Source organism: Eutrigla gurnardus (genome assembly GCF_963514095.1).
Source record: "Eutrigla gurnardus genome assembly, chromosome: 19".
Taxonomy (NCBI): domain Eukaryota; kingdom Metazoa; phylum Chordata; class Actinopteri; order Perciformes; family Triglidae; genus Eutrigla; species Eutrigla gurnardus.
Window position 1 is genome coordinate 1,689,838 of NC_139930.1, and position 15,607 is coordinate 1,705,444.

At 42.3% G+C, this 15,607-nt stretch overlaps 1 protein-coding gene across 1 annotated transcript in view; it reads right to left on the reverse strand.

Moving 5' to 3' along the window:
- Nucleotides 1-15,607, reverse strand: part of nrg1 (neuregulin 1) — a 67,659-nt gene that overhangs the window by 43,896 nt on the left and 8,156 nt on the right. Inside the window, exon 3 of the mRNA XM_084034435.1 lies at nt 1,796-1,934. Coding sequence (XP_083890561.1) covers nt 1,796-1,934 — 139 coding nt within the window. The remainder of the gene's footprint in view (nt 1-1,795; nt 1,935-15,607) is intronic.

Genomic DNA, 15,607 nt, shown 5'->3' on the forward strand with positions numbered 1-15,607 from the left:
CTCCATTGCATCGCTTGCGTGAAATTTTTTTTATAGAAAAGTTCAACTTTTCAGGCGCCGACTTTTCCGTCAGCCAATCAGATCGGGTCATGCAAAAATATGCAAATAAACTACTCTGACGCTGGCCAATAAAATCGCTGTATTGGTACGACCGGGGAAAGCCCACGTAAAAAGCCGATGTAAAGTTGAAAGGTTAATAATTGCAGTTGGGAACAGGCCGATTCTTTATGATCAGTTCCTCTGTTTATATACAGGGACCGAATTACTAAAACAAGTAGCAGCGCTCTTCTGGCTAGAACGGGATCCATTTTGCATGATAATAATAAAGAAGCCGGAAGTAGCCTGAATTAGCCGGCTAGCGGGAAGCGATTTCAATGGCTGCTGGCTGCATCCAAAAAGGCAACTCCCCCATGAACCAGACACGCCTTCCCTCGTCTGGCACCGCCAATGGTCCGTCAACGTAAGTGTGTACTGTGAACGCGCCCTTCCTCTGGCTGTCACCTCACCTCTGCTCAGTCAACCACTCCCAGCTCATCAGTCCAACCTCAGAGACTTTCTGCGTGTGGACTCCTCTGTCATTGTTGAACAGACTCCTGTTACCTGTTTGTCCAATGGACTCCTGAACTGTTCTTCCCATGTTTTTCTGTGCTCCGATAGACTTATGCAGCAGAGACCGTAGCCACTTGTCAATGTTTGAGCATAGCACACACCCTAAGCCTAAAATCGATCACAAGGTGCATCATCTAGTCCGTTCACATTCCCAGGGCATCAAATACCAATGCTTTGTCAGGCCCACAGCCCATCCTGTATGAGACCAGTAACTACACTGTATATCCATTTGCTACATAATGAGATGCTCTGCGAAAATGCTCCAATGTGGATTTTTAAAGTGGTCTCAGGGGGTCTCAGACTACGACTCAAGATGTATTGGCAAAAAAAGTAACTGGAGAACCCCACGCAGAAAAAGGAAACCAAGGAACCCTTCTTACCCGAGAGGGGATCTAGTTAGGGAGCACTTGTGGCGAGGCTTTGACCTGTGGGGCGTGGCCGGTCACAGTCTGAAACAATGACATGGAGCTACTGCCCTGTGTGCCCACCACTTTTTTGGGTTGGGTGCATTGAGTAGCAGGCAATGGCGACCTAAGCATGCTGATCCCTGACATCTTGGATGGAACCAAAGCTGATGCAGGAGAAGATACCAGTTAGATATTGTTGGGCTATCATTGGCTCTGGACCCACCTCATTATACTACCTCCTGTAGAGGGACTTACCCTTTAGAGTGTCATGGAGTGGCTGGAGCCTATTCCAACTGACACCAATCCAGCGAGAGACGAGGTACACCATGGACAGGTCGCCAGTCGGTTAGTTAATTTTTGTTTTGGACAGATTGTATGACATGTCTTTTACAATGACGTGAATTTGATTACCTGTATCCATCACCGCTTGTGTTTGATTTTGAATGATGTGTGTTTTAGACTCCTTACAGCCCATTGATGTGTAGGCAAGGGGGTTTGTACACAAAACAGTATCACAATACAGCAGGGGTAGTTGCTGACACACCTATTGAGTCAACTTTCTAGTTTGTGTCTCTTTTTGGCTTTTGACTGTCACTAACAATATATGTTTGGACAGTTTGGTGAAGGTATTTGTGCTAGCCACTCATTAAAGTCCGATGGGAAGACAAATATGATTTCAAATAACAAGCACTAATAACTATACAGAAGTTAGACCTATAATACATTTGTCTGATGTAGTAGGTACCATAAATAACTGCTGTATTATGTCCATGTCATACCTGCAGAGAAACTTTGTGCTGCCTGGCATGATTTCAAGGGTGAAGCACTCGCCTCCATTAACACAGTAGTTCCTCTGGCTGTCATTGCAGCGCGTCACATGACTGGACGTCTTGGCTGTAGTGGTGGTGCTGGTGGCAGCTGTAGAAGAAAAAGCAAGAAAACATTTTATAGGTTACACGGAGTTTGTACAGAGAAAGCAAAGTATCAGTTAAAGCTATACTGGCCTCATGTTTACTGAGTTTTGAGAGAAAGGCACCTCTATGTAGGGTTTTCACGATACTAGAATTTCAAACTTGATATTGATACCCAGAAAAATACTAGATACTCGATACCATTTTCGATACCATTGGGAGAAAATGACAAAAAAAAAAAAAATAGGAGGAAGATTTTTTAAAATAAAGATTAGAACAATACAAACAACATCAATAACACTTTTAAAAAGTTGTTTGATGTGCAAAAAACTAAACAATTCAATTCAATTTTATTTATAGTGTCATATCAAAACAGAAGTAATCTCAGGACACTTAACTCATTGAGCAGGACTAGAATACGCTCAAGATTTCAATCAGTCAATACAATTTCAAAGTCCCAACATCACCCAGGGGCAACTGTAAAAACACAGTAACATAACTGTATGTATATTAGGGCTGACCGATAAATCGTATTTTCATCGTCATCGCGATATGAACATGCGCGGTTAACACATCGCAAAAGATGCCTGAAACGCGATGAATAAAAATCATTTTATTTACATGCGCCATGCATTCACACCATTTGGCCAATCAGATGAAGCAACAGCTAGCCGTCGGCACCGGCAGCGTCCCCGGGTCCTATGTTCCCCCGGGTCCTATGTGTTCCGGAGCCACCCTCAAATTAATTGGTGTTAATTTTGTGGCGACTGCGAGGCTATGTAACACGATGGCGGAGAAAGGAGAGAATAGCGAGGAAAATGTGGTTGACGAAGACCTTGTGGTGAAAAAGAACTGCACTTCTGCAATTTGGAGTTATTTTGGATTCCGTAGCGACGACGTGTTACAAACACAGGTACTGTGTAAAACATGCCGAACAGCTGTGGCAACTTCCAGAGGAAACACAACAAACCTCCATCACCACCTGCAACACAACCAGTGTTTCCCCTACCATTGTACAGGCCTGCCGCCAGGCCAAAAAAAATAAATCAATACTCCAAAAATAAGCTACCTATCAATTAATTCATAAATCAATAATCATTTACATTAGGAGCGCCTCCGCGCAGCACAGTACTCCCGCTACGTTTTTCGTGTACTTTACACGCTTGATGTTGTTCTGATGCCGTTCCGCCTCGTTAAACCACCACTATGTCGCTTTCTACTTTGAAAACACGGAGTTGACACTGTATTTTGACAAGCTGTTGCACTCTTTAGACTCGTGGTGTGAGCGGAACCGGACCGGTGCATTTATAAGAAAAATGCCGCTGTGTTTCTCCGTCCAAAATCCGCTTTCCTCGCGCTGCCTGCTCGCACAGATCCGCTCGTGCGCACATTCGCTGATGCAGGTCGAGCGTTTAATATAAATATATGCAGAGACGGCGTTCCTTAAAAACAACATCAAGCCATGTGTGTGTAGTATTAGGATGTGATGACGTTTGTACAACCGGGCTAACGGGCCAAAGCCCGTTTGGGCTGGAGCAGTGTGAATGCAAAGCCGCGGGGGACCCCCCTGGGGCAATCGTGCCGAGGCACGCTACTGATCGCGCCCTTAGGCAGCCTATGTTAATAAAATAAGGATTGTTTTTGATAAGCTGTGGAACTCTGAGTTAACCTATTTCTACCTGAATTTCTATGAACTACCAGGCTGTTGAGTAAACCTATAACTTATATTTTACTTGATAAAATAAGACAATATATGCACTCATGTCGTTGTAGTGTTTTACAGTATCTGTAGCTATTAATGTGATGCTCCTCATTTTCCAGACATATTATTCCAGCCCCTAATTTTGGATAATTTCCATCAACTGGCACCTTAATAAGTCACTCTCTCCTTGAATCCTTGAAAACCTTGAATACACTCTGGTTGAACAAAAATGTTGAATGCAAATATAATAATTGCAGAATTGCAGACTGCTTGCTGTGCCACCTGACTTAATCCAACTGCACCAATACACCATCCCACGCGTCTCGTCTGTATAGGGTTTTTTCGGCGGGTACCACCGGGCCTGAAAAAAATTCTAGGGGAAACACTGAGTGTACCTATTATAGCAGAAAGACAGGAACTGTATAGCTAATATGCACACTTCAATATTTGTTTATTTATCGCAAGTCATATCTCATCGCAATATTGAACAATGGTATCGCACATCGCAGATTTTCCTCATATCGTGCAGGCCTAATGTATATATGACAAATATTTTCAGATTCTCCGATTGTTTTATTGTGTTGTATAGCTCAGGGATTTCTGTGCACATAAAATGATTCCATGGTTAAACCTTGGATTCAGTTGGTGAATAAATTGTTGGAAGTCAGGTTTCTCCACAGTGTAAACAGAGATCTGGTCCAAGCTAATGTATCTACAGCCCTCTTTATTTTCTGTTTCTGGTAACTGCATCATATTATCGTTGCTGGTCAAATAGAGTTGGTAGAGCAGGTTGACACTGGTTTTGTCTCGTTGCTGGTCGACTTTTCAGACACATAAACTGTGAAAAGTATAAAGCTGCAGTCGGCAAGTCTTGCAGATGGAGTTGACTCAGTCAAATTTTGAATGTTTGTAACACTCAGGCCCCTCCCCCTCTACCACCGAGTTCCTCCGCTCCCTCCCATCGAGTGCTCGTCAGTGCGCGTGCACCAGATTCTGTGAACGCGCCCATGTCTTCTCTCATCGATAAACGGCATGGAGTACACGCTACACAGAGGTAGGCTGGCTAACTTACTCATAGATAGCAACTGCTAACCTCATTTATCGTATGCCTAGCTTGAGGCATGTGCCTGTGATATTGTAACATACGTGAGAGGGGAGGTGTGATCTGTGGTGTCTGCACGAACTGTGAACTGCGCTGGTGGACAGGATGATACGGGCACGGTGGATTTTTGCAAAACAAACAACAGGCTCTACATGCACGTAGAGGCGCGTTTTTTTTTCTAAAACCGGATGATTTATGTTGTTCTATCGGAGCATAGTGTCGGCTTCAGTGAATATGATCAAACAAATGTTGCCGACTGGGACTTTAACAGCCGTAACTTAAATGTTGTTGAAACAGGAGCTTTATGGAATCTCTAAATTCACCACGAAGTCTTAAAAATGTTTCGCCAGCTTTGTTGTGCTAGTCAACTTAGCTCCTTACACATTAGCCTTTCCCTTGTCATTGGCTTCATATGCAAAATACTTCTAAACTGCACTTTTTTTGAAGGCCCTGCAACAGCAGGACTTGGCGTGTTCAGTCAGCTCAGTGTTGTGAATGTGAACTAGCGTTCATGTGTTCAGCTGCTAGTGAGAGACGGAGCTGTGTGGCTGTCTGTCTGCAGCGCTGCTGGATGAGGTTGTGCGTCAACTGGAGGAGGCAAAGACGGAACTGTTGGTATTGATACTTTTGCAGATATGTATCTAATCCAATATTAATTTTTAGTATCAATTATTACCCAAGTATCTATTTTTTGACAACTCTATGTCTTTGGCAGCTTTAGTCAGACTGGATTTAATAGAGACCCAGTATGTATTGAAAAATGTCATCACAAACAACTATTTCACTATTTTCAACCTGTCTCCCTGCCACTCTTCGCCCTCCATCAACCTGTCTTTCCTTATATCTCCATGTGTTCACTAACTCGTCTATAACCAGACACCTGCTGAGGTTTTAAGCTGAAGATCAGCTGTGCTGTGATCAGTGTTTGAAAGTCATCAGGCTGAAATCATCCTGTGTTGAATGTGAGGTTTACAGTTTAGACAGCGGTGTGTTAACGTGCTGTAAATCCACAGTGTTGTGCAGGTTGTGGTTAAAGGAGAGAAGTGTGGAGAGTTTATAAAACTGTGTTCTAACAATGAAAAAGGAGCTAGAATTTGGTCCACATGAACTGCTGCTGTGCAGACTGTGGTTAGAGTTTTACACATGTAGCTGCAGTTGTGCCCGCTGTCATTTAGCAATGGAAAAAACTGTAACACCCAAATCAAGAACACAGTGGAAGCCATACTCAGTCATGGACAATTCCATAAAATCACCTAATACTCATTCAATATTTACAGGAGGACATATTTTTTCAAAAGTCGCTATTACAAAGATTGCATACAAAAGAACACAGTCATATTCTGTTTCAAATATTTTCAAGGAAAAACAAAGTGATGAATAAGTGATAGAAAGGGAGAGAAAACCAAAACTTTTTTGTAAAATACTATGGCATAATGAACCCGACGATGTTATCCTGTTACTGCACAGCTTTAATCTAGCACTCAAATACTGAAACAACAACAATTTTGAGAGATATGGTGGCTGAGATGGAGCATCCACACAAACTCGTACTTTACAATATGGCTCCCAGCGCTTTATCAATACATTTCTAAGTGGAGCTGAGGAAAAAGATTTCATTTTCTTTTGTTAGTAGTGGTGTGACATAGGTAATGCCGTCAACGCCTCCTCTGTCCAAAGATCCATTCAAGAAGTCAAAAGAAAATGGTTTAAAATCTTGTGATTTATTATTTTTATTATTATTATTATTCAACATGTAGCCTTGACAACACGTAGGCCATTCCACTAAACCATTAATCAACCCACATTTTTAAGAAACCTCCCACTAATTATGCTCAATGTTCCATCTAGATATTGTGAACATAAATATGTAAATAACGTAATTTCTGATTATGACAAGCAATATTTATGTGCATTCCTTATTTACACACAAGCTCTATGGGCAGTCAGAGGCAGGAGGAGATTTTGTTAAAGCTCTGGTCTACGATTTGAAATTTTTGCCAGCCAAAATTTAGCCAATAGTAGCCATCTGGTCCGCATGGCTACTATTGGCTTAATGTTCCAATCCTTGCTCACTCTCCTGCTCACGTCTCGTCCCGACTCACTACCGCATTTGAAACAACGAGCGGACAAGACGCTTGTTACCCTGAGCAGTTCAGGCATGGAGCAGGGCTCTCACGTGTTTAACTGAGTTCAGAGTGAGATTTTGGCTGAGGCTGCAGCGTCAGCGGGGAGGGGGGGATTGTGGAGAGCGATCGCCGAGCAGTTTGGGATCGGGAATGTACTGCAGTCGGGGTGAGAGAGAAATCCGACCAGCACCTGCTGCATTTACACCGATAATGTGTCATCATTCATGGCTGTAATAAACACTATTACTGCTTTGTACATGTTGTGGAAGTCCTGGACACGGGAAACTAAACTGCCTCCTGTCTGAGTTCATCCTTTACCCTGAGGGAATGTTCCCATTCATTGTCTATGTAAGAAGCCGTGCAATGCCGTCATGTTGCAGCGAGTTTCGAGAGACGGCGCCTCCTCCCGCAAGCTCTGGAAAATCAACTGACCGTTGTCGATCTAAAATAAAGACAGATTCAGCAACTGCATAGCTTATTTCTTGCCTAAAATGTTTTCAGAAACACATTTCGGTGAACTATTTTCGTAAAATAAGAGGGAGGTGGGAGGCTGCGAGGAGAGACCGATACGAGCTCGGAGAAGCACAGAGGGGAGGGGTGGGTGTGTGTGTGTGTGGGGGGGTTGCTTTTTTCAAACCTTTCAAATCGTAGACTACAGCTTTAATAGCTACGAAAGGTTTGGAGCTACTAACGTTTTGAATGCCAAAAAACTCGGATATTTCGCTCTGTGAACAGTTTTCACACAAATGTGTTCATTTCACATTTCATGACTGAGACCCAATGAGGTGTATGAGGGGTTTCAGTTACATCGCTCAAAGCAGAACATTGGCTTCCGTCCTCATCATGTCTGATGGAGTTCAGATATTAATGCTTATTTCTCTGCTTCGTTTTTGCTGGTGGAACAGAAACATTAAACCGGTGAGCAGTGTCATGGTGCTGGAGCTAAGCCAGAAGGCCACTTCATTCTCTTTGGGCAGCCTAGTCTTGGAGGCTATTTGCAGAGCAATCGGTCCACTGCAGCAGATGGTGTTTCTGTCAAGTGTTGTCAAGGACAAACCATGAGGCACTGCACCAGCAGAAATTTCCCTCTGCATTATGCATTGGAATCACAGCGGTCACATTGAAAGTAAAAAATAAATGTGAATCAAATGCAGTGTGTATGTACACGTTTTGTGAATACATAATCCTTCATAAAATCAGTAGTAAATGTTTTTTTATTTGCCTGAATAAAATTGTTACAATGTTGGATTTTTACAAACAAAGTTTGTATCAAAGTGTTCTTCTATTTATTGACATAATTTAATATTTATTTTCACGTTTTCATCAGGGTCATTCCGTGTCATTTCATCAAATTTCTGAAAATCTTCCCACCTGACCATCTCAGAATGTCCTGAAAAAATTCAAGTACAAAGACACACTTGTTAATAGGACAAATCCAAAATATTAGGTCTCTACTGTCAACAGTTTTCTCATGAAACATCATTGAATGAAGGGTAGTTTAGACGGTTTTTGGCATCATACTCTGAAAAGCCATTTTTAAACAGCAATATCTGGAAAACTATCTCACCTGTGGCCTTCAAAATTTCTACAGTGTATATCTGTTACTAATAGACATGGAATCTCAGGGGTGTAGCTCAATACCTAGTATGGTAGGTACTTAAAATGTGGCTTGTTGAAATAAAGTAGTACATTTGAAGAGTGGCTGAGCCCCCATTTTTGCAGATAAAAGACTTCTATCACTTCTGCCTCTATTTCTGGTGTTAGCTTAAAACAAAATATAAAAATATGGTCTCTCTCAGATGATTAGTTTCACAGATATTAAGGCTAAAAAATGGAAGTAAACACATCTTTGCCCAACTTCAGAGTCATATTCCAAAAAACTGACAACAAGTATCAGGTCCAAACTTACTTTTTTTGAAAGATCATATTCTTGTTAAAATCATATTAAAAAATCGGGAGGGTGTTTTGCCTCAATTTGTCGCAGTGATTTAAAAAAAATCCTGATATTGGTGGGGTTTTTGTGGCCGGATTTGGTACTGCATGTTCTAACAGCCTACCAGTAAACATCACAGGAGGGCAATTCAATTGTGTTTTTTACCATTTACCAAAGACTTATATGTGACTAAATGCTACTGATAAATTTAGCCTTACGAAAACATTAAAAGGTAGTACAGTTGTAGTTACAGAGGCAATAAGTCCTTGAATGTGAGTTAAACATGCTGAAACCAGCTTTTAATGTCTTAAACCATGAACAAACATAGCATAATATTGAAGAGTATACATTTTGTCATACTTTAAGTATATCAATTACACAACCAAATCAAATAATAATCTTAATTCTAGCATAAAGATTTTACATTACAGTAGAAAATTCTCCAAAGTTTGATATGGATTAACAGTTTATCTCTATCTCTCATTTAGATCCAATTCCTTCATCACATTCATTAATCTGGCAGTCACTTTACAAATTGTCTCATGTACATCCCTGCTCTGTTGTGCTCATCTTTTTTGATGGCATACATGCGCCCAGTTTCTGTAGAGGGAACGTCAATCCTTGCAATTCTAGCCTGCAGTGCACATTGCACGTCTTCTCTTCTTGGCCAGTAGAAACTCTTGGCAGGGCCATGTGGGTGCATGAACTGAACCAGTACATCTTCATCTGAAACATCTCTGATACTTCCTATCCACCATTTCTGATCATACACACAACTCACATATTGTCTCATAGTGAGCATAGAGACAAACTGTTATTCAATATCAAACTTTGGAGACTTTTGTACTGTAATGTAAAATCTTTATGCTCAAATTAAGATTATTATTTGATTTGATTGTGTAATTTATATACTTAAAGTATGACAAAATGTACAGTCTTCAATATTATGCTATCATGTTTGTTCATGGTTTAAGACATTAAAAGCTGCTTTCACCATGTTTAACTCACATTCAAGGACTTATTGCCTCTACAACTGTGCTACATTTGAATGTTTTTGTGAGGCTAAATTTATCAGTAGATAAATAGATAGATTTTTTAAAAATCACTGGGACAAATTAAGGCAAAACACCCTCCCGATTTTTTAATATGATTTTAACAAGAATATGATCTTTCAAAAAAAGTAAGTTTGGACCTGATACTTGTTGTCAGTTTTTTGGAATATGACTCTGAAGTTGGGCAAAGATGTGTTTACTTCCATTTTTGAGCCTTAATATCTGTGAAACTAATCATCTGAGAGAGACCATATTTTTATATTTTGTTTTAAGCTAACACCAGAAATAGAGGCAGAAGTGATAGAAGTCTTTTATCTGCAAAAATGGGGGCTCAGCCACTCTTCAAATGTACTACTTTATTTCAACAAGCCACATTTTAAGTACCTACCATACTAGGTTATCATTGAGCTACACCCCCGAGATTCCATGTCTATTAGTAACAGATATACACTGTAGAAATTTTGAAGGCCACAGGTGAGATAGTTTTCCAGATATTGCTGTTTAAAAATGGCTTTTCAGAGTATGATGCCAAAAACCGTCTAAACTACCCTACTATCAATGATGTTTCATGAGAAAACTGTTGACAGTAGAGACCTAATATTTTGGATTTGTCCTATTAACAAGTGTGTCTTCGTACTTGAATTTTTTCAGGACATTCTGAGATGGTCAGGTGGGAAGATTTTCAGAAATTTGATGAAATGACACGGAATGACCCTGATGAAAACGTGAAAATAAATATTAAATGATGTCAATAAAAAGAAGAACACTTTGATACAAACTTTGTTTTCTTATATCTCTATCAAGGCACAATAAAGCAAGAGGGTTAAGAAAAAATTACATTACATCTTTTGTGCAGAATAACAACTGTAGTTTTGCTCAGCGGGCATTTTACAGTCTTCAATGAACCTGCATCTCTTTAGACTGTGGGATGAAGAGTGGGGATAGAACCCATGGTAACACGGGGGAGAATTCAAACTCCACACAGAGGGCTGACCTGAACCTGGATTTGAATCTGCACTCCTGATGCTGTGAGGTGACGAACCATGGTGTAGTGGTAGTTGATGAGGTGGGTGTACTGCTAGGTAGATGGGTAGGTTACAGAGGAGGAAGTGGCTATATTCTCCTATATATTCCAATGGCTTTCTGGCTGATAGGCAGGTATAATGTACACTGCCAGAAAAAGAGGTGGGTATACCCCGTATACCCTCCACTACATCACTGGTGCTAACCACTATTCCGCTGTGGCAAAGGTCAAGCAGGGAGAAGGCAGAGAGAAATTAGAATGGAGGAGGAGAGAAGAGTGGAGAGACACTGTATCTATTTCAAATGTTCAAATGGTAAATCCAGTGATGTCACTAACTTAGTGACTTGACTGGATTTACCATTTACCATCAAAATCATGAAAATATAATAACTTGGGGTCTCTAAGTTATTATATTTTCATGAATCGTGTGATACAGAAGACAGAAATATGGATAAAATTATGAAACTAGCAAATTGTGTGCTGGCCACAGACATGTAACTATGGAAACACACTTACACATTTGGCCACAGCTGCCTGACAGTAAGAGGTAGTCCCATCAACTGCTCCGTTGGCCCCCGATGTTAAATCAGAGGCAGAATATCTGAAATGGATCAAATCCGAGGGCAGTTTTCTAAAACTGTGCTCAAGATCACATTTTTGACACTAGACACACACATTGAGCACCGCTTTTTCATCAAGTTGTCTTCATTGCTCACGTCTCATATCAAACCCATAGGAGTTATGGTTTTGTCAGTTTCCAATTTTGTATGACCTGTGCTCCTTTGCTTTAAACCAGGGGTGCCCAAGTCCGGTCCTGGAGAGCTACTGTCCTGCATGTTTTAGGTTTCTCCCTGCTCTAACACACCTGATTCGAACGATTTTCAAACCTGTGAAGGTGCGTGTCCACAGGCAGCGGTGTTTCCCCGCGTCCCATTCATTGTCTATGTGAAAAGCCGTGCAATGCATTCTGGTAGCGTTGCGGCGAATGTCGAGAGACGGCGCGCGAGTTGGCCGCTCCTCATTCGCCTAAAGTTGAAGTCGAATCTACTTTATGCTAATCAGAGGCGCCGGGCTCGACTCGCCGCCTCGGGAACGCTCGCGAACGCTCGCAAAAATGTGTTGTTTAAAGCAGAGCGCCTGTCAATCATCCTCTAGTGGCAGCCGACCAAGCGTGCAATACTGGGAAGCGGCGCGTCCACACGCGTTTAAAATCGCCCCTGTGGACACGCACCTTGACAAGCTTCAGTTGCTTGATAACGAGCACATCATTAGAATCAGGTGTGTAAGAGCCGGGAGAAACCTAAAACATGCAAAACAGTAGCTCTCCAGGACCGGACTTGGGCACCCCTGCCTATGGAGAGGTTTTCAGCGTGGTTACCCTTTGATCACTGGCAGATACAGACAGGTGCTTCAGATTAGCTATTAGCGCTTTAGACTCACTCACACACACACACACACACACACACACACACACACACACACACACACACACACACACACACACACACACACACACACAAAGACTAAGAAGTAGACCCACAGGCATCAGCGTTGCTAATAGGGATGCAAACAATTAATCGATTATCGATTAATTGTCGATAAGAAATTACTCGATTAAAATAAATGAATTGCAATCAATTGCGTTTTGAACCCGTAATTCCCCGCCAGTCCACGTGAGGGCGCGCTTGACGCCAGACGTACTTGACGCACATGCGCAAACACAAGCGAAGCAGGGCTCTGACGACAACAACAAGACGAGCAGTGTTTCCCACACATTGACGAGACGTCTCAATGTTCGCCCAAGATTATTTTGATTCCGCTTCCGCAGCGCTTATTATAAGGGGAAATCCTCGCGGCTGGTTTGGCTCATCAACGTTCTGTTTTCCCCCGTCGCCATGGCAAGGCGTCCCCCGCGCCGACCCCCCCTCAGCTGGCGAGTTTGACGGCGCGTATAGCCCCGTTCACATACGTCACTACTCGCTTTCTCGCTGAATTCTACTCGCTGGCAAAATAACCTCACTGCCGCCGGCGGCTAGTTTCAAGCGGCAACTCTCTGTGGAACTCTCTGTTGACGTCAACTGTCAATCATCTCTATTCTACATTCTGATTGGTACTCGCTTCACTCGCATCGCAGAGTTATTTTCTCTCCGTTCCCGCCCACATCAGATCGCCTGTCCTGGCCACATTCCACTAGAACACATTCACATTCATCGACAGTTGTTGCTCAGAGATGGGCGAGTGGCGACGTATGTGAACGAGGCTTCAGTCAAAACCAAAACACCAAGGAAGGCTGAGGAATAGTCACCCACTTATATATAAAAAAAAAAAAATAATAATAATAGTCCATCCATCCATCCATCCATTGTCTACCGCTTATCCTGTATTCAGGGTCGCGGGGGGGGGGGGGGGCTGGAGCCAATCCCAGCTGTCATTGGGCGAAGATAATAATAGTCATAATAAACTAATAGTCTAAAGGCTCAGCACTGTGTTTTAGTCATTTTTGTTTTCATCTTTTCTTGAATGCTTAAACTCTCAACCCCATTTAGTATGTCAACATTTGGATCAGTACCAGCAGTTTGTAAGAAATTGGTCAGTAATTGATATGTCATATTTTGGTTCTCAAAATTCCCCAAATTGATGCATTAAAGTGAAATTATTCAAAATATGATTTGCATTTTTCTTTATATCATAAGGAAGATAGCATTTTATGTTAAGTACACAGTAGATAGAACCTATTCAGAGGGAAATTCAGCTTCTCAGAAGAATTGCCACTTATCAATTAATCGATCATCGATCGATAAGATGAAACAACTATTGATTAATGAATTACTCAATAATTTGCATCCCTAGTTGCTAACCATTAAACCAGTGTCACACAGTGCACAGTGAGAATAAAACATTATCAACTTTAGATCAATCGACTGTTTCATTCAGTTATACGCATTCATGCTACTCAGAGATGATTTAACTTTGGCCTCGAGGAGAAGGTGGAGCTTGAGGAAGCAAGCCTCCCCGTTGCTGCTCGTGGACGCCCAGCCCATTCCTGTCCTGACGGGGGTCCTTCCGTCACCAGTCCCGACGGGGGTCTGTCCATCACCACTCCCAACGGAGGTCTGTCCGTTACCTGCCATATGCAGTCTGCCATGGGTTCGCTAATCGCCAGTTCCTGTTCCGACAGGGGGGCTGTCCGACACCTGCTCCACGTATCCTGCCGGGACTCCGCTCGTCACATGTTCCTGTCCTGACGGGGGACCGTCCGACGCCTGCACCACGCATGGCCGCGTCCACTTGGTCGCCCTCCTGCCTTCCAGCCCGGCCTCCCTAGCGGCCCCCGTCCACCTGGTCACCCTCCTGCTTGGCCTCCCGAGCCCCTCCCCCAGGCCCCTCCCGCCCACCCTGTGTATCCTGAGCCCCTCCACCAGGCCCCCTCCACTAATTTGTGGACTTTTTGGATGTCTGGGATCTGTCCCTTAAGAGGGGGGGGGGGTTTGTTCATTACCTGTTTTATTTTGTAGTTTTGTCCCCTGTATGGTTTGCTGCTTCGTACCTGGTCCTTGTTGTTTCCGCTGTCTTGACTCCCCCACCCTCTCTTGTTGATTACCCTACCTGCCCAAATCTGTTTCACCTGTCCCTCATCAGCTCCCTGCCTCCCTGTGTGTGCTGTAGAATTATAGAATCTATTTAACCATCTAATTATAGTTAGTATAGTACCTATCTTTCTTTTCTCTGAAATATCTTACTAATAATAGCTACAATCAGTTAGTCCCATCACCAAACCTGCAGACTGAATCGAACTGTTTTTGATATTATGACTCTGCTCAGTTCTTGTGTGTGTATGTTTGTGCGTGAGGTCGTATACCTATGTGGCATGTGTGTGTGGTCCTGTGTTTGTGTGTGTCTGTGTGTTACTCTCCAACTGCTGGCCTTCTCCACCGGCCCCTGTTATTGTCATTGTATGATCTGTGATGCTACCTACAAGTTTTGGCACTTATGTATATTTCTGTTTATTTAGTCTATTTATTTGTCTATTATGAATAATGAACTTAACTAAAGGTCTGCAAGTTGTTCACCTGAATATAAGAAGTCTGTTACCCAAAATGGATCTCCTTAGAGTTTGGCTTACCTACAACAAACCCCATGTAATCACTCTCTCAGAAACCTGGTTGAACAGTAATATTCCTGACAATGATATTAAACTTGACAATTATGTCTTATACAGAAGTGACAGGGGTTCCAGAGGAGGAGGACTTCTGACCTACATTTCCTCAAGTCTGACTTCAGAGCTAGTCACACCTACAGAGAATCCTTTGTACTTTGAATGTCTCTTTGTAAGGATAATTTTTCATGAGAACAAAAGATTAATTATTGGAAATTTCTATAGACCCCCTAAATCTCCTACGGAATCCATAAACTGTATCTTGTCTACCATTAACTCCCTAGACCACTCAAGTGAGAAAATCATTTTAGGGGATTTCAACTCTAACTGGCTTGACCGGTCTTCTCTTAATGATCGCAATCTTTTCAACAGTATAAATCTCACACAACTCATAACTGAACCCACGAGGGTGTGCTCTAGCTCAGCCTCCCTGCTTGATTTGATACTAGTCACCCATCCTGACAGAATTATTCAATCTGGTGTACTATCAGATTCCTTTAGTGACCACTCTGCTGTCTTTTGTGTTTGGAAGATTAAAATGCCCCATCTTCCCCCTAAATTTATTAAAGTAAGGAAAGCTAATAA